The sequence below is a fragment of the Sciurus carolinensis genome, chromosome 2 (genome assembly GCF_902686445.1).
Source record: "Sciurus carolinensis chromosome 2, mSciCar1.2, whole genome shotgun sequence".
NCBI classification, from domain to species: Eukaryota; Metazoa; Chordata; class Mammalia; order Rodentia; family Sciuridae; genus Sciurus; species Sciurus carolinensis.
This window is the reverse complement of record NC_062214.1, coordinates 88,615,087-88,634,690: the sequence shown is the minus strand read 5'-3', so window position 1 is coordinate 88,634,690 and position 19,604 is coordinate 88,615,087. Positions and strand designations below refer to the sequence as shown.

At 44.3% G+C, this 19,604-nt stretch overlaps 2 protein-coding genes across 2 annotated transcripts in view; one reads left to right on the top strand and one right to left on the bottom strand.

The window, feature by feature from the left end:
- The window catches only part of Map2k1 (mitogen-activated protein kinase kinase 1), a 76,984-nt gene extending 64,356 nt beyond the window's left edge, over positions 1 to 12,628 (top strand). Inside the window, exons 6-11 of the mRNA XM_047541960.1 lie at positions 3,033 to 3,157; positions 5,451 to 5,652; positions 6,698 to 6,762; positions 10,447 to 10,508; positions 10,899 to 10,944; positions 11,645 to 12,628. Coding sequence (XP_047397916.1) covers positions 3,033 to 3,157; positions 5,451 to 5,652; positions 6,698 to 6,762; positions 10,447 to 10,508; positions 10,899 to 10,944; positions 11,645 to 11,758 — 614 coding nt within the window. The 3' untranslated portion in view covers positions 11,759 to 12,628. The remainder of the gene's footprint in view (positions 1 to 3,032; positions 3,158 to 5,450; positions 5,653 to 6,697; positions 6,763 to 10,446; positions 10,509 to 10,898; positions 10,945 to 11,644) is intronic.
- Positions 12,629 to 15,055: 2,427 nt separating this feature from the next.
- Positions 15,056 to 19,129, bottom strand: Snapc5 (small nuclear RNA activating complex polypeptide 5). Its single transcript, XM_047541967.1, has 3 exons — positions 18,965 to 19,129; positions 16,765 to 16,857; positions 15,056 to 15,939 (listed from the first exon to the last, which is right to left on the bottom strand). The coding sequence occupies exons 1-3, from the start codon at positions 19,052 to 19,054 to the stop codon at positions 15,826 to 15,828; spliced, it is 297 nt and encodes a 98-aa protein (XP_047397923.1). The 5' UTR covers positions 19,055 to 19,129; the 3' UTR covers positions 15,056 to 15,825.
- Between the last annotated feature and the right edge of the window lie 475 nt (positions 19,130 to 19,604).

The following is a 19,604-nucleotide window of genomic DNA, read 5'->3' as shown; positions in this document are numbered from 1 at the left end:
TTCTGACACTAGGCTAGGGGAAGGAATAGTTAGTCCCTCACCTCCCGAAGCTTATCTCCCATAATTCTCCCAGAGGCCACATGCTCCTTCCCTCTCTGTCCTGGTCGTTGCTTAGTGTCCTGCAGCGATCCACCTTCACCAGCCATCACAGATGCACCCTTCACTTCCTGCTCTTACATGGTTTTGTGTATTTATTTTATTTCCTTCATGGCCCCTGAGACTTCCTGAAATTACACATTTTTCATTGATTTATTTATTGTCTCCGCACACTAAAATTTAAGCTTCCTAACAGTGGGGACTTGATCCGTTTCTTCACTTCTGTCTGCCTGGAAGGTGCAGAGTGCCTGCATGTGGTTGGTTCTCTGTGACCATTAGGTGACAGAGACAGCTAAAGAATATGACAGCAAGACTGGCACGAGGCGGATGGGTTCAGGTGTCAGAAGGTCTGGGTTCTGCTTCTAGCTTTACCCAGTGACCTTGAACAAGCTCCTGGACCCTTTGCGCTTAGACCCTTTGTCACCATGAAGGGCAGAACCAGATGCCCCTTAAGGCCACTCCTGGTGGGAGGTTGGGGTTGCCCAGAGGTTTGGGAAGTTCTCGTCTCCTGTGCGTCTTGCTCAAGCCCTACCTGGATCTGAACGCTGTGGGTGGACTTGATGAGGGTTGGGACTTAGAAAGACCATACCATGGCTCTGTGTGTGTGTGTGTGTGTATGTGTGTGTGTGTGTGTGTGTGTGTATGCTACCTTGCATGTGTACATGGTGAGTTTAGATCTGTTCATTTAACAAGAGTTTTTGGAACACCCATCATGTGCCCTGTATTGTCCTGGCTCACAGGGGAGGGGCTTGCTGGCAGATTAAGGGTGACTTTTTTTTTTTTTTTTTTTTTTCCAATTTGCTCTTGGAAAGATACTCAAATAGACCTGTTAGAATTTGTTTAAGAATAAATGCATTTGGGCTGAGGAGATAGCTCATTCGGTAGAGTGCTTGCACAACGCCCCTGAATTCTATCCCCAGCACCGCAAAAAAAAAAAAAAAAAAAGAATAAATGCATTTGCCGGGGGCAGTGGCACATGCCTGTAATCCCAGGATTTGGGGGAGCTGAGGCAGGAGTATTGTGAGTTCAAAGCCAGCCTCAGCAAAAGCAAGGTGCTAAGCAACTCAGTGAGATCCTGTCTCTAAATAAAATATAATGGACTGGGGATAAAGCTCAGTTGGTAGAGTGCTTGCCTCTCAAGCGCAAGGCCCTGGGTTCAAATCCCCAGCACCACAAAAAAAAATTAAAAAAATAAGTAAATTAATAAATTAATAAATAAAAATAAAATAAAATACAAAAAATAGGGCTGGGGATGTGACTCAATGATTCAGTGCCCCTGAGTTCAATCCCCAGTATGTTAATAACTGTTCTGGCAGGTTGGAATTATGGGTGGTTTGGGTTTTTTCCCTCTGATTTTTTTTTTTCCAGATGTTCTATTAGTGTCCATATTACTTTCAGGAAAGGTTCCCTGTCATGCTGGGGTTGTAGCTCAGAGGTAGAGCATGTGCCTGGCATATGTGTGACCCTGGATTCAATTTCTAGCATCACACACACAAAAAGATTCCCTGTCATGGCTTAGGATTTTGCTCTTGACATGGCCTGCCCTTGAATGAGTCTCTCATTGTTTGTTGATGTCTGCTCACAAAATCCTTGTCTAGGGAACCTCCAAGTCCCAGCCTGGGTTTTCCTACCTGTAAATCAAGACAATAACCCTGGTCTGTCCACTTCCCAGTTGTGCGATCAAAGGAGATGGTGGGAGAAAAGACTTGTGAAAGTTTAGTGCTCTCTGCAGACAAAGGGCCAGTGGCCTGTTATTGGTGGCAGCAGAGGGTGTGGAGTGGGGTGGTGATATGAGCACAGGGAAGTGGGAAAACCTTATGCTTGTACATGGCCTTGACTCTGAGGAGCAGCTTGCAGGCCTCTCAAATTCTCTGGTCTTGAATCACCAGAGGCTCACCTTGACTAACAGAGCAGGTGTAAGTGAGTTGACTTTTAGGTAAGTGACTTCAGCAAAAGAAAATCATAAACTAGCACCCTCTCCATTCCTCTGTGTTGGTACGGAGTTCAAGAATAGAATCTTTATTAGTCTTATTAGTAGTCTTTATTAGTTTTTGATCTGCAGCCTCAATGAGCATATAGGTCTTATTATTTGTGTTTTCTGCATCTCATATCTTCCATATCTGTGTCTTGCCATCAGAGGTGGTTGAATGTTTCAGTTAGCCTTTTCACTGCTGGGACTAAAAGACCTGATCAGAACAATTTTAAAAGGGGAAAAGTTTATTTATGGGCCTATGGTTTCAGAGGTCTTAGTCCATAGAAGGCTGACTCCATTCCTCGGAACCTGAGGTGAGACAGAACATCATGGTGGAAGAGTGTGGCAGAGGGAAAGCACTCACATGGTGATCAGTTAGCAGAGAGAGAGAGAGAGACACACTCCTCTCTCCAGATACAAAATATATACTCCATAGCCACGCCCCCAAAGAACCACTTCCCCCAGCCACACCCTACCTGCCCCCAGTCACCACTCAGTTAATCCCATCAGGAATTAGTTTACTGATTAGGTTAAGGCTGTAACCTAATCATTCTCCTCAAAACCCTCTTGCATTGTCTCACATGTGAGATTTTGGGGGACACCTCACATCCAAACATTGAAGCAACAGACTTTGAAATCTTGGCTATTCATGAGAACTAACTCCTTTTCATGGGTCATTTGGCCAAGTGTGTATCCTCAAAATGTAGAAATCTACTGACTTTCTGTCCTGCTTCTCCAGCTACTAGTCTTTTCATTCCCTGACAGCCCTTCCTTGGACCCTGAAAAGGGGAAAATAAAGGACTCTGGTGTCCAGTGTTTGCAAGCTGAGGGCTGCCTGTGTTGGGGGCCTGGGATGTTGTCTTGGCTCAGTGTCAAGGCTGATCTTTCTAGGAAACATTGACTCTACTTCCTCCCCAGTTTCCTTATGTCAATTCCCTACTTTTCTATTTTTTCTTTCCTACAGATGTCAAGCCATCCAACATCCTAGTCAATTCCCGCGGGGAAATCAAGCTCTGTGACTTTGGGGTCAGCGGGCAGCTCATTGATTCCATGGCCAACTCCTTCGTGGGCACAAGGTCCTACATGTCGGTATGAACAGCAGGTTCCCTTTCTGGAGCTTCTCAACTGGTCAGAGGAGTCAAGTGATTGCCTTCCCTGTGGAGCCAGAGCCTTATGCTGGGTGATGGGGGGCGGCCAAGAAATGAGGGGTGAGGCACAGTGGTCCTCCCTGAGGAGTTGAAGTCTAACAGGAAGATACAGTTGGCCTTTCATGGACCTAGGTTCATAATTGGAGTGTTAACTCACTAGAAGACATTGTACCATTCCAACTCCAGAGCTTGGCTTCCATTCCAAAGGGACTGAGTTCTAGCTACCTTCTGGACATCTTTACCTGATTGTCTACCAACCCTTAAACCCAACAAGCTCAGGCATGACCCCACTCCAAACTGTCCTACCTTCTCCTTTCCTATTAGCAGTAAATAGTATCACTGTTTTCCAAGGCAGAAGTTGGCTTAACCTCCCTTTCCAGTTCCCCATTCTTGTAGCATCTGGTGCCCCCAACTCCTGAGTCTATTTAGTTGTTTCCTCCACCTTATCTCTTTCCCTCCTCAGTACATGTCTACTACTAGCTCTGCCTTTCACCGTAGCACACCTGGTCCCCTGGCTGGAGTCTCTGCTCTACTTCAGCCATCTTGGGGGTCTTCCTTCCTCCAACATTCCATCTTGGGGGGTCTTTCTTCCTGCTCACAACTCTGCTGGCTCCCACTGTCACCAGGGTGCCGTGTGTGGCTGTCCCATGCCCATAGCTACATCAACATAAGATCATTTCTTTCCCCCTTGGGAAGGCTTTGGGCAACTCTCTTATCCCTTGGCATCTGGCATGGGCTCTGGCATGTGCAGGTGATGAGGGAAGGCTCGGTGAGTGGAATGTTTGGCTGACTGAAGAGAAAGGTGAGAACCTGAGTCTGGATGAGTGCCGACCCATCTCTGCCAGGTCAGACTGGGTGGTCTTTACAAAGGCAGCAGTAAGTGCCGGAGGTGATTGTGGAGACAAGCTCAGAGGCCCAGGAGACCTTAACATGCAGCGTTTTATGTGCTCTTTGTCAAAGCACGTTCACATCCTTAAATGGTCTCGTTTGTTCCATGCAGTTGTTTCATCCAGTAAAGAGTATTGTTCCCATTTCAAAGGTGAGGAAATCTAGATTCAGATGGGTTAAGAGAATAGCCACGTAACCTTGCCAAGCCAGGATTGAAAACCATGCACGTACTGTCATTCCCACTTGCTGGCCCTTCCCCTGCTGTCAGCACCACTCAACACTGCTTGACACACATCCCCACCCGTGTGTACTCAAGTGACCCCAGTGGAGCGTTCTCTCCCTGTCATCCCCTTATCACTTCTTCCCTAAGTGGCTCATAACTAAACAGCTGGCACCCTGGGCCCTTCAATTGCCAACTCTCAAGTTCAAAATCAATTAATAGGCCCTGGGACTTATTGATCCAGGATTTAGTGGTTGGGTTTTGTGGTTATACAGTCAGTTCCAAAATAGTTCAGTGTTAGTGAAAAATCCTATGTGAGAAGTTAATTTGATGTCTAAATAAATGAATTATGGTCAGAATACAGATTTATTTTGGTAGGGATTTTGAAATCATGTACTACTTGAAATAATACTTAGTAAAAATAATGACTTTTGAATAGCACTATATACTTTTTTCTCCTTGAGTCTTTCCACCAACATCAAATCATTTGTATAGAATTTTGCAATATCTGACATGTTTTCATTTGATTTGACCTCAGTAACACTAGTAAAAAGGGTGGGTGTTTTGTCATGTTGTTGTTACTATTTTTACCATCAGCAGCAGCCCCATTTTACAGATCAGGAAACTGAGGTTCACCATCTCATAGCTTGTAAGTCCCAGGGTTGGAACTTCACCTCAGATCCTTTGTTCCTTCAACCCAGTGCACTGCTTCATTCATGACCCATGAAAGAAGCTTCCTATTTTAGACTCAGGTGACAAGATGAGCCTTTTATGCTGGGGTTGGGAGAGGCTGCCCTGCAAATGCAAGACAGTGGCCAGGATGAACAAAACTGGAACCACAGGCTGAAGTGGTAGCTAGGGCCCAGTGGGTTGGATGCTGTCAGCTTAGTGGGGGTTACACGGGGGACAGAGCAGTGAGGTGGGGTCAAAACCATGAATCCAGCTAGGATTTGCTAAATATGATATTTGGAGTCAAATGGGAGGTCAAATTCAGGATGTTTGTGGAGCTCTTCAAACAGAATGTGAGCTGTCCAAAGGAAGGGACAGAAGAAGATAAAACATATCAGCAAAACCAGGGCCCTGTTTGGCTCAGGTGACGATAACTGTGTTTCTGTCTCTTTTGCAGCCAGAAAGACTCCAGGGGACACATTACTCTGTGCAGTCAGACATCTGGAGCATGGGACTCTCTCTGGTAGAAATGGCAGTTGGGAGGTATCCCATCCCTCCTCCAGATGCCAAGGAGCTGGAGCTGATGTTTGGGTGTCAGGTGGAGGGAGATGCAGCTGAGACACCACCCAGGCCCAGGACCCCCGGGAGGCCCCTTAGCTGTGAGTGGCCTGCTGTGTCCCCAGCTTGAACTGTGGGGTCCTTTGTTGTAAGGGGCTTCTGGAGAGCAGATTCTCTGTACATTCCGCCGGCACTATTTCTCTGTCTGGAAGGCAAGCTGGGGCCGGGGGGAGAAGCAGGGGTCTTCAGGTGAGAGCAGAAAATTATCATAACCATGAACAACTCCCCACCATTTGTTGAGGACCTCTGTGTTCTAGGTGCTGTGCTTTTTTTATATACCTTATATACCTTAATTTTCTTTTTAGTCATGACATTTTTGGTAGATTTATTTTTACTGAGATAAAATTCACATAACATAAAATTGACATTTTAAAGTACATGTGGCTCCTGAGGCTGGCCTGTGACTCTGGGATATGAAAGGAAGAAACACAGGATCAGGAAGAATTAAAGATAAGTCAGGTATAGCTCAGTGATAGAACACTAGCATGTGGAAGGACTCGGGTTCAGTCCCCAGCATAGGGGGAAAAACCAACAACACACCCACAGTTAAGTCCTTGAGTTGTTTAGTTGTTATTTCACATAATATCAAGGAGGAGGAATGGGCAGATGTATTTATTACCTATGTCTGCCTTACAAAATTCTATACTTAGTATCCATACTAAGTGGCACATACCTGAAATCTGAGCGACTTGGGAAGCTGAGGCAGAAGAATCGCAAGTTCAAGGTCAGCCTCAGCAACTTAGACCCTGTCTCAAAATAAAAAACAAAAAGGGCTGGGGATGTAGCTTAGTTCAGTTCCCATTACTAGAAAAAAGAAAGATAACTCAATACTTTGTCTCAGAGGTCACCTGATTTGCCCAAGATCACAAATGTAGGATGTGTTAGAGCCCAGACTTGTACCTTGACCAGGTGACTCTGTGGCCTTTGCTAGTTTCCTCTGTTTAGGCCTTATCTGTGACTGTTCTGTTTATTGCCCATAACCCTGTTCTGGGCCCTAGGATCCATGCCCAGTCCCTTGCATCATATTGACAGGTAACCTTCTGTTTCTGAGAACTGTTTTCTTTTTCCCTTTTGCAAAATCTGTAGCATATGGAATGGACAGTCGACCTCCCATGGCAATTTTTGAGTTGTTGGATTACATAGTCAATGAGGTAAGTACTGCCTAGTTTCCTTGACCTTGGAATTTATTCCCTCCCCTTAATATCCATGGTGCTGGGCGGTAGCCCCTACCTATGTATCAGCTATTGTGGGAGGCAAGGTAGGATTGTTAGTTCAAGGTTAGTCTGGGCAACTCAGCAAGACCTTGTCTCAAAATAAAAAAGTCTGGAGAAGTAACTCAGTGGTTGAGTGCTTCTGGGTTCAATTCCTAGTACTGCCCACTCCACCACAACCCTACCCCTGTCCCAATACCCATGGCTGAGTTGCCTGGGAGACCAGGGAGTTGTTCCCACAGTATGGCATCCAGGATGTTTGTGTTCTGGTTTATGGCTCCTGCTGTTGGAACTGAGTAGCTGGTTTAGAAACCGCAGGAGTGTCCCCTGCCTTCTTTCTATAGCTCTGAGTCCTTCCTTTCCAAGATTTAGGACCTTCAGCTTGCTCCTTTACACTCTCATGCCTTCATTCACCAACCTCTCTAGTGCACTTACTGTATACCAAGCACTGTGGCCCAGATAGTGGGGCAGGGATATAAAGATGCAAAAGCAAATCTAGTCTCAAAAACTGTGTGATTGGGAGGGGAAAGCAAGGCAAATGCATGTATAATTGCAGCGTAGGGTGTTTGCTTGTAATTGCTGTTTAAAAGTTAGGAAAAGCCAGGCACGGTGGCATACACCTGTAATCCCAGTGGCTTGGGAATCTGAGGCAGGAGGAGTGTGAGTTCAAAGCCAGCCTCAGCAACTAAGCGAGACCCCCAACTCTAAATAAAATACAAAACGGGCTGGGGATCTGTCCTAGTGGGTAAGTGCCCTTAGATTCAATCCCAGGTACCAAGGGAAAAAAAAGAAAAAAAGAAAGCTAGGAAAATTAAAATGAGTGTGGAAATAGATATGGAATATATTCATAAATTGTGTGAAAGCAGCAGATTACAAAGTAGTATGTATACTATTTTCAGTTAGTGAACTATGTATGTATGTATGTATATGCCTATAAAATCTAGGAAGGAATAAAATATAGTGGTTTTCTCTGAGTGACATTAAAGGTAATAAAGATTTTCTTATTGCCATTGTCAACTTTACCACAAAGAGCACATATACTTACGAAGTATATATGCCAGTAAGTTTAAATGACAAAAGGGTCAAGGAAGGAACATATTGAGAATCATTCATCAAACTTGGGTTTGGGCTGAGTGGGAAGCTAGTGATGAGGCACAAGTTTCTCACAGGAGGTGGGAGCTGGGCTTGCGGGGCAGGACAGGATTCTAGGAGGAGATAGTAGGGCCAGCACTCCTGACTACAGGAACAGCCTTGGTAGTTGAAGGGACAAGTTCTCGCATGTTTAGGAAGTAGTCTCATGGGGCACAACTTAAGAACAGACCAATCACCACTGAGAAGTCCAAATTTGAGAGTCTTTATTAAGCCAGCCGGTGACTGTCTTACACAATGCCCAAAAAAATGGCTATTGGGAGAACAGCCCCGACCACAGGGTTGTAGGGGTTCTTATACCAAAAATTACATTAATCATAATTGTCTGTTGCTATGATTTGAGATTACACGTTAACATCATGAGATCATAGACAGAGGGGGAAGTGGGTCAAAATGACCCTTACCTAGGTACAAACTAAAGAATGGTTACTAACATCCACACAATCACTGTTCACATGGTACATTGTTTAGGAGCAATAGGAATCAAAAGAGAGCAATTCTTTACTACATAGGAGTTGCCATTGTATATTATTAAACATGTCACACCAAGTAACTGATGATGGGTACAGGGGTGGGGTGTTCCCATGGGAGAAGCTTATTTCCTACATAACATGGAGTCTCAGAGCAAAATGGAGTCTGTTTAGTCATTTCCCTTAGAGTCTGCCCTATAACATTCTCATGGAGTCAGATCTGTCAGCCCATCACAGTAACTGAGGTATCAAGTAGAGTACCACCCTTCTTGTCCTCAGTAAACCAGCAGAATGACTTAACACTTTACCATTCTCTGAAACCAGACCCCAGAGGTCTCAAAAATGTACCCTTGTCTATTACAGACTCAACAAGGGAAATCCTGGTTTGCCCTGGAGGCTAATAAATCACTCTCACTGGTTCACTACACCAGGGTATTTTTTAAAAAATATATTTTTAGATGCTGATAGACTGTACTAGGGTATTTAATTTACCTCTCTGCTGTCTACAGAGCTTTAAACTAAGCACTGTGGGATGAAGAACACAAGTCTGGGTTCTGATCCTTGCTGCTTAAGGGTTTAAGGAAGGCAGAGCATGTTGTGTTTCTGGAGTCAGGAAAAAGCCATCCATCCTCTAAGTTCCTGGGAGTCCTACTAAGGCAGGAATTGCCCCAGGTTAAAGCACTCTCCTAGGGTGCACTGGTGCTGCTTTCTTCCACATTTTCCTCCTCATTTCTTCCAAGCACTGTTGAGATGGGCCAGATTGGTTTTATCTCCTTCATACAGGGGAAGAAACTAAGGCTCCAAGGAAAAAAGTAGCTCAGGTCTTTCCCCCTAGTGCTCTTTATTCTTTACCACCTACTCCCTCCAGTACCCTCGCTCCTGCCCAACCCCCTTCCCCCCACCCCCTACCTATCAGGAGCCTCTGCTGGCACACATCCCTCTCCTGGCTAGCTCCCTCCCACAGAGAAGATATGGAAACTGGCCTGTAGACCTTCATCCCCTCAGCACCGAGGACAGCCTGCAGGCCAGTGCTTGCCCTGGGTCACTATTCCCAAGCACTATAGTCAGCCTTAGGTCAGACTGACAGAACCTTTCAGGGGAAGAGGGCTAGGCTGGACTTTTTCATAGGGTATCAGTGTTTTCTTTTTTGGTTTGGGATGGGGTCTCTTGTGTTGCCCAGGCTGGTCCTGAATTCCTGGATTCAAGTGATCTGCCTCAGCCTCCAGAGTAATGATGACTGCGGCCACTGTACCTGTTTTATTTTTAATCTTGAATCACCCGTTAATTTTAGGCCACAGAGCAGTGACATCCTAAGCACTGGAGGGAGCTACACAGTTCCCAGCACAGGTCACATAAATACACTCAGATTTCCTGGACTGCCTGGAGCATCATGAACCTGTGCTCCCGGGCCTGATACTGTGCAGCCCTGCACAATTGCCATGGGAACACGAGATCTGTTACCAGTATATCAGAGACCTGAAAAACAGCCTCATTTCTGAAGTATACAGACAACATTCTTCCAGAATGATTAACCCCCTTCCAGTTAATGTTTTATTAACCTTTCCTTTTTCTGCCTCCCCAGGGTTCAGAATGGGTCTATTTTTTTAAAAGCTTGCTCCCACAGGCCTGATCCAAGCTGGTGGTTTGCACATTCCCCTAGCTGTTGCTGTTAGAATTACTGGTGATATTTCCATGCCACACTTGTGTCAGAGTTTGAAGGGTCCCAGAGATCAGTAAACACAACCTTCTCATTTCATTAAGAGTAAACTGAGGCTCACAGAGGTGTTCAGTCACCAGATGAATGGATGGTAGAATACAATGTGGTCCCAATTTTAACTGTTCTGTATGAGACTATTGGGTCCAACAGGGTGACCTAGCAGGCAACGAGGCTTCTCATAGCTGCTTGTCTTTGGAGCATAGCGCTGCCCAGAGGTGAGACTGGGATGGAAAGAGATGGCTGGAGCAGGGGGTCCAGCATTTCTTATGTCTTGACATGTATCTGCAGCCACCTCCAAAACTGCCCAGTGGAGTATTCAGTCTGGAATTTCAAGATTTTGTGAATAAATGGTAAGTTGCTCCTTGTTTTCCGGAAGGGTACCTGGATTCATCAGGCTTCCCACCCCATTTCTGAGCCCTTTCTTCTCCTGATTACCCACTGGCTGCTGCCATAGCCTTTCTCACAGAGGGCCAGGGCTTATGTGGTATGTCTTAATGATTGCTGCTTCCAGCACTTGCTGTCCATGCATTGGCATGTGGCTTTTTGACCTCCATTTAATTCAGCGAGAAGTCATTAAGTACTGTGGGCATGATATCGTATCCAGAACAGGAAGATGAATAAGGCTCTGGCACTCCTCCTCAGAGCCCATAGTGCGTAGGGGGAAAGGCATGCAAACAGAAGCGATTTGAATCGGAACCAGCGCCAGGCAGAAGCTCTCACATTACCTTTTTCCCTTTCAGTTTAATAAAAAACCCTGCAGAGAGAGCAGATCTGAAACAACTCATGGTAAGTCCATTTATTTCAGATTCTTAGAGCACCTGTTTATTAATTTAATCTGTCATCTACCCAGTACTGAGTTCATTCCTTGCTTCTGCCCTGACCACTGTGGCACAGCTGAGCCTGAGGCTGCAGACCCCCAAACACCAGTCTCCTCTGTCCTCCCATCAGTTTAAAGAAAAGGCTGAGATCACACCACAGCTGGCATGTTGCCTCGAGGAAGGGACTAAGGCAGTCAAGGGAAAGAATGGACCAGTCTATCGCCTTTGTGAGGCCAGGCCTTTTTCTCTTGCTGACCTACCTTACAGCAACACTCCCCACCTCTCCACCTGCCTCCTCTTGCTTGGCAGCAAGTGTAATATTCCAACATCCAGACCTCACAGCTTTTGTGGCCTGTAGCGTCACGTGCACTCATCTCCATCATTGCCTTTGACTTTCCTAAGAAGTCTGCAAGGTCTTGAACGGAAGGTCACTATCCCTGTTTCATTCTGCAAGAGCAAAACTCAGAGGTGACTGGCTTTCCCAGGGCCTCGTTACTTGGGTAATTGGCAGAGGCAGCAGCCTCTTTGGGCCTGCAGCTGGCTCTATTGCTGCTCAAGGGCAGGTGCCAGGAGCTCCTTCCAAGTGTGGCACAAGTGCTAGATGTGACTCTTGGATTTTCCTTCTCTTGGTGGTTTTTAAACACCTCTCCCTGTTTCCTTGTTTACAGGTTCATGCTTTTATCAAGAGATCTGATGCTGAGGAAGTGGATTTTGCAGGGTGGCTCTGCTCCACCATCGGCCTTAACCAGCCCAGCACACCAACCCATGCAGCTGGTGTCTAATCTTTTGGGAAGCAGCAAAGAGCAAATCCTCTGCCCAGTGGTGTGCCACGTTGCTTTTGGGCCTCTCCCATGCTTGTCTCTGTTCAGACGTGCATTTCACTTATGACAAAGGATGAAGAACACAGCATGTGCCAAAACTGTACTTGTTGTCATTTTTAATATTACTGTCTTTATTATTACTACTGTTATTTCCCTAAGTGGATCGGCTTTGTGCTTGGGGCTGTCTGTGTGTATGTTGATCAAAACACATGCCACGCTGAAATACAGTGACACTTTGGTGACTGTGGGTAGTCATTCTTACTGACATTTGCACTGCTGTTCCTGCTCCACGACTTGCTGGCCACCTGTATCTTCAGGATTCTTGAACACTTGGTGGTACTTCATTTTTGCCAGGTGTACCTTCTCAGTTTGAGCTGGAGGGAGCCTTATAAGATCCTTCACAGGCAGTGCATGTGAAGCATGCTTTGCTGCTATGAAAATGAGCATCAGAAAGTGTACATCATGTTATTTTATTATTATCATCTTTTGCTTTTGATGTAGAATTCAGCAGTTCCATCAAAATCTAGCCAGAGCCCTTCACTGCCATGATAGCTGGGGCTTCACCAGTCTGTCTACCATGATTTGTAGACTTCTGGTTGTATTTCTATATTTATTTTTAAATATACTGTGTGGGGTAGTAAGTGGTATATGTATCATTAAGTTTAGTGTTTCTAAAATGGTGGAGTTACTTTGAATGTCACGAATGAATCAAGGCATTAAAATATGTCAGATTTCTATCTTCCCCCAATCCAAGTACCAATGCTATTGTAAACAACGTGTATAGTGCCTAAAAAAAAAAAAATGTATGAAAACCCTTTTAATCATTTTAATCCAGATGTTTAACAAATCTAGTCTCTTATTCTAATAAATATACTATCAAGTTAAAGGATGAAAGGTATTTCTACTTTTGTGGTAGGCTTTGCAATTTCTCTAGTATATAAGAAATCAAATGATATAACCAAGCATTGTTGTGGGGGGTGGGGAAGGTAGACAGGAAGGAGACTGAAAGGCAGAAATATCACACCACACCAAGAACAAATTCAGGGCGTTGTACTAATGGGACTTCCTGTGATTTCAATCTAACTCTTCTACTAGTACACTACCCTTACCTGTGACTTTCAACCACCTGCCCTTAGACCTGTAAACAGATCTGTTCTTTTCCTCTCGTTTTCTACACAGGGAAAAGCAGCAGGTGGGGGTTGGGAACAAGTCTGAGGAAAATCACAGGCCATTTCTCTGTGAACATTCCCCATTTTCCATTAACAAAAAGCTGAGCTGGGGTTTACCTGCTCACCTGAGAGTCCTGCAGGCTTTGGAGCCTCTATCCAATCAGAGCCAGTTAGTCTACTTTGTTACACTGAGCCATGGATTCTCTTCTTGCACCACTTACACTTAACTCCACCTTCTTGGAAAGGAGCAATGTGTCTGGTGCCAGCTTTGTCATGCCTGTGAGGTGGCAGTGGAATCACAGTGATCAAAGCTGTAAGCTGGGTGTGGTGGTGCACACCTGTAATCCCAGCAGCTCCGAAGACTGAGGAAGGAGGATCACAAGTTCAAGGCCAGCTTCAGCAACTAAGAGGCCCTAAGCAACTTTAATGAGACCCTGTCTCAAAAAATAAAAAGGGCTGGGAATGTGACTCAGTAGTTAAGCAGCCTTGAGATTGATCCCTGGTACCAAAAACACACACCGTGTCCCCATTTGGTCATTTGTGCTCTCCTCTGAAAAATTATGTGGAACTTTAAATAACATGTGAAGCTGCCTCATCTGGATCTCAACTCTTGTATTTTTTGAAAGGGCAGATTTTAGAAAACCAAATCCAATATATATGTTTAAAAATAAAAAGGCTATTTCATTTTTAGATTAAAAAGAGAACTTGGGTAATGAATATCCAAAGTAGGTAGTTCCACTCTGGAGCTACCACAGCTTGGGATATAGCCAGGATTTTAAAAACTGGTCAGTGTTGTATACACTGCTGCCTACGATAGTCAAAAAAATTTTTTCATGAGGCCAACAGCTGTTCTAACTTACATGTTTTCAACTTATAAACACTTGAGCTGAGTTTTAAAACCTACACCCTGTGTCTTGCCAACAAGGAGAGAATGCCTGGCTATTGAGAATGTCTCATTAAAATGAACAAACCACATCCTTTGTGGGAAAGAATGGCTTAAGCTGGTATCTAAAGCCTGGATTTAGGTGCAGTGGCATGTACCTGTAATCCTAGCTACTTGGGAGGCTGAAGCAGGAGGTCCAAAAGTTCAAGGCCAGTCTGGACAACTTGGCAAAAACTTGTCTCAGAATAGAAAATTAAAATGGCTGGGGATGTAGCTCAGTGGTTGTCTCCCTGGGTTTCACCCTTAGTATTTAAAAAATAAAACCCAGAATGTAAATGCTTTCATAAGTGGTTTCTTTTGAGGGGTGTTTTAATTCTCTATCCATAGTTAAATGTATTTCATTTTTAGTCAAAATGGTTTTTTCCAGTAATTTTTACCAAGAATTATCTTGTTTTCAAGAATGATGTTTCCAGCATCAGTCTTAGAGTTTTGAATCCCTTGTCAGATTCCTGCTTCAAACTTCCTTTTACTGAGACATCAGTAATAGTTAGGTTTTTAAAATGATATCTCACTGGCATCTTAACCTGTGAAACTGCTGGAGCAGACGTGAATATCCTCACTTTACAGATGTGAAAGACTTGTGAAGCAGTGTGAGAACAAGCAACCAGTTACTAGTTAGCAGTAGAGCTAGAATGCATAGTGAACTTTTCCAGTTCTTAAAAACCCATGTTTGGGGCTGGGGTGTGGCGCAGTTGGTAGAGCACTTGCCAAGGATGTGTAAGGCACTGGGTTTGATCCTCAGCATCACATAAAAATAAAATAAAGGTATTGTGTCCCTCTACAACAACAACAACAAAATTAAAACAAAACCCCTCATGTTCATGCTTTAAATCAGACCCCAAAAATGTACACCTTGATGAATTTTGTCCCAAAACTGTCTTCAATATGTTTCAAGCAACATATCATTTAAACTTCCTGCTATTTCCTGTAAGAGTAGCTTAAAATAACCTTAATGAAACATTGATTTAACAACAAAAAAGAATAATTCCTCTTCCCTTCTGGAATAGCTACATAAGTTCTGTGTGAAGAGGTTCTTAATTTGCATTGTCTATTAGCTGGACAGGGGAAATTATAGAATATTCAGTAGAAAAGGGACAATATGCAGAATTAAATCTCCATTTCAAATACAAAGTTCAACAACTCTTATTCTGTAGCTGTCGTCTCTTTATTAAAAAATTCAATCTCCCAAGCACAGTGTTTGATATCTTCCTCCTCTCTAAGGGCCAGAAATGGGTTTCATTTTAGGTGATCTTGCCATTTCCCTGAGGAGGAAATGCTGCTTTCTCCCTTGGTTTCTGGAAACCAGCAAGCTCTATGACAGTTATAATTTATTTCGAAGCACCATTTATCAATGATATTTCAAGCTAGATGTGGTAATAGCCACACAAGGCAGACTAAGGTGGCAGTGTTTCCATGCCTCTGTCATGTGGTAGCAGTTTGTGCTCTCAAGTGGTCCTGTCCTTCACCTTGTCATCTTTCTCTCTTAGACTGTGATCTAACTCTGTTCACAAGTGTTCAGTAGCACACAACAGCACTTAGTTGATTTTCTTGAAAGAGGCGTTGTTGACTGGAAAGGCTAGCATGTGTTTAAACTCTGCCCTTTTTGCAAATTCCAGACTTTCTCAATAGGATTTCAGAGGAAATTTTGTTTGAACCTAACTACTAAATCTAATCCTATTACAGACACTGCACCATCCAAATTGCTCAATTCTAAGACACTGTATCTTTGATTTTGTTATTAACTTTTGTTAAAACATTCTGAAACTTGAGTTACCACTGATGAAGCCATTTGTACAATGAGACATTCCTTCTATGGTTCCCGCTTCTCTTTCAAGTAGGCCATAGGACTTCTTTGAAGAAAGTGCCTGAGGCTTAGAAATGTAAATTTTATAACTAACTCTGGCTCTCCTCCCCCTTTAGGAATCTGATTCTTCTTCCTCCTCTTCCTCTTCTTCCATCACGTGGCTCTTTGTGCTCAATTCCAGCGCAGTTTGGTTGATTGATGCTTCATTGTCTACATGCACCAACATCTGTTAGCCAAGACATTACAGATTAGTAAAAGGATACTGGCCGCAAAACATCGATTTCTTAAAGTGTATCAAAATCAAATCTCAATTGCATATTCACCCCCAGCATTATGACTGGTCACTTTCCTACATCTTATTCCTCCAAGTTATACCTCACTCCTACTGCCAAAATGGGGTAAGAGTAAAATGTTCCCAGATTGACTAGAATGTTACCTCATTTACAAACATGGTTCTTGGAGAAACCTCTAACTTAAGAATTGTGCAGACTAAATGATTTAGCTCAGAACATCCAGAATTGTTCACATTTAATGTATTTAGAAAGAGTATGATTTTATTGGCTTCCTTGAAGGCATGTGGTAAGAGAAGGATGAAGATTGAAATTCAACTTTCAGTATTGTGCTTTGTAGCTGAGCCACATTCTGTGTTTGACACATTCTTACAAAGATCTTCACACTCTCCCAGGGTTCATCTGAGTAAATGGAGAGAATGGGTGACCAGAAGGGTGGAGGCTCCCTAAATTGATCAAAGTGTAACCAACTAATGTAGAGTAGCTAGCTTCTTAAACAAGAAACTCTGATCCAAGGCTGCAGATACAGCATTAGTGGTGGAGTGCTTGCCTAGCAGATGCAAAGTCCTGGGTTTAATCCCTAGCACCACCACCACCAAAATTAAAAAACTTAAAAAAAAAAAAAAAAAAAAAAAAAAAAATCATCACTGCTCAAGTCCTTTGGGCTTGACAATATGCTTTACAAGTTTTGGCCACCCAAGCAGCAGGGGAGCATAGCAAACTTTGCATACTCTATTCTGCCTGTACTTGATTTTACTTACATCATGCGACTGTTCTGCAACAGGCTGAGAAGACGACAGCATCTCATCCCCTTTTCTAGAATTGATTATTGATTGGAGAGCCAATTCTTCAACCTAGAAAAGAAGAGTTAAGGATACTTCCTTACTATTTCATTGAGCTACTAATGCAGGTAAATTCCATGGTATACTTTAAAAGGCTGACATCATGAAAAGGAGTGAAGACATCACTGTGCTACTCTGGGGCAGGAGATCTTAAGCTTTTCATGCCTTTTATTTTTACTTTTTTTGCAGTACTGGGGATTGAACCCAGAGCATTGAGCATGCTAGGCATATCACTCACCCACATCCTCAACAGTTTAAATTCTGACACAGGCTCTCGCTCACTTGTTCAAGCTGGCCTTTAACTTGTGATCCTTCAGCCCCAGCATCCTGAGTAGCTGCTTTCCCTGCCTTTTAAAGACAGGAATAGCCTCCAGTCTCTTCCCTTTGGACTGTAAAGATGGATTTTGTGTGTGTGTGTGTTACTAGGGATTGAATTTAGAGCTTCCCACATTCTAGGCAAGCCTTCTACCACTGAGCTACATCCCCAGCCCTGCCACCACTTTTTTAAAAATATTTTTTTAGTTGTAGATGAACACAATACCTTTATTTACTTATTTTTATGTGGTGCTGAGGATTGAACCCAGTGCCTCACATGTGTTAGGCCTCTATCACTGAGTCACAATCACAACCCACCACCACCTTTTTTGGAACGGGGTATCAAAGTTGTCCAGCCTTGAGCTTTTGATCCTTCTATCTCGGTCTTCCAAGTTACTGGTATTACTGGCAGCACAGCCAAGGAACCTACCTGAATTCTGACTGGTCATATCCAACCACCCACCTGCATTTAAAAATAGGCAAATGATGGAAAAAGGAAAAATAAACTTTATGTAGTTTGATCAAAACTTTACCACTGTTTACCTATTTCTTATGTGGGCAGGCAGCTGAATCTGGTTAGCCCAGATCCAGGCAGGTTTCCTGGTCTAGTTGCCAGTAACACTGGGATTATAGGCATGTGTGGCACAGCAGGCAATGTAAGTGTTCTAGCTAAATTATGGTTTACATTCACCAAGACCTAGCAGTTACAGAAGAAAACACAACGGGCCATCAATTCAGATGTGGACATCAGCCTGGGCAATTTATCAAGACCCTGTCTCAAAAAATGAAAAGGGGTGTGGGGGGGTGGAATTCAGTGGTAGAATGATCAATCTCCAGTACCACACACACACACAAAAGGCCAGGTGTCACCTTCTGACTCTACAGACAGGCAGATTCTCCAGGCCTGAGTCTGTCTACACTGTCAATAATGAGAAAGCAAAGATGGGGGAACAGAAAATAGAGGTGTTTCCTGAAGCATCAGGGTATCTGGGTTTGGGGGATCATCATCCATACAATCACTTGGTTCTTGTAGGGGTTCTGTTGCGATACAGAGAAAGAACTATGGGTCATTATAACTACCTTGGGGGAAAAAGCTTATTATTTTGCTAAGTCAAAATTTTAAAATGCTTTTCAGTTTATAAAAGGCTTTTGTAATCCTCATCATTCAGACTTCAAAATCCTAAATAAGACAGTTGAACAGGGGTTATCATGATCATCTCCCAGGGGTTGAATTATCCACAGGTCTGGAAAGTGATGCAAACACTAAATCCCTACCCTTCAAACTCATGGAGTCAGTAACAGCTCCGAGAATAACTACTAGGAATTCTAGGCTTTGGGACAAGTTTCTCTCCCAGGGCTTAATGTCTTTCACACCACGGGAAGATCTCAAAGGTCTCTTCTTGGTTTGCAATACGACAGCCATTTCAAGAGGCAATACAAACTAGTAAACGGGCTCAGAAGGGGGTTCAGGAAGAGAAGGGTGGGTGGGAATTTGATGAGCGTTGGAGAAGAGGGCACGTCCTCAGCGTGTGAGGTGTGGGCCATCAGCATTGATGGGGGGGTGGCGGGGGCTGCACTTGTCTTTTCTCGAGACCTACAAGGTCAAGATTTAGAGATGTGGGGCCTAATGTTCGAAAGCTCGCTCGCCAGGTGTTTAAACTACACGAGTTTGTTTGTAAGCTGCTAGGTCTGCGCCGCGACTGCCAGATGAGGGCACGGAGAACCGGCGGCAGAGGTAGACGCCACAGAGGCTGAGCTCTGGGGAGATGGTCACGCAGGCGGAATGGTGGGGCGGTGGGGTCACCTTGAGGCGGTTCAGCTGGTCGTGGAGGGCCGCCTTCAGTCGTAGCAACGTTTCCTCCTCCTTGCGCAGCTCCTGAAGCCGGCTCAGCATCTCACCTCGTCAAGTCGCCAAGCTCCACTCGCCGTCAACCTGGCGCGCGATGATGACGCCATTGCCAATTCCCGGAAACGCGGTGGGGGCGGGGCTCGAAGGCAAATTGGGAGAACACGGCCGGTCTCTTCCTTCCGGCGCGTGCAGTTTCCCGGTTGCTCTACCGGCGATGACCTATGCGAAGGGTCTGGCTTTGCAGGTGACAAAACGTTTGGACGCATGAGTAATGATTAGGATTTCTAAAGCACAGGACAAAGAACCTGGAAATAAGTCTTGAGTTTGGTCAGGTTTTTCAATCCCGGCATTGCATTTCCTCACATTAAGTGGCCAAACTGTTTCACATAATTTAGGTGAAGCAGTCCTGGTTGCATCACCAATATGGTGTTCCAAGGAGCTTTTTTTCTTCCTCCCCCCACGTTGTGCTAGGTATAGAGCCCAGGGCTTCATGCATGCTAGGCAAGTACCTTACCACTCTGTACACCCCTGGCTCAAGCGCCTATTTTAACTCCACAAGCTTGCAGTTGCATTTTAAGGGATCCAAACCACCAGC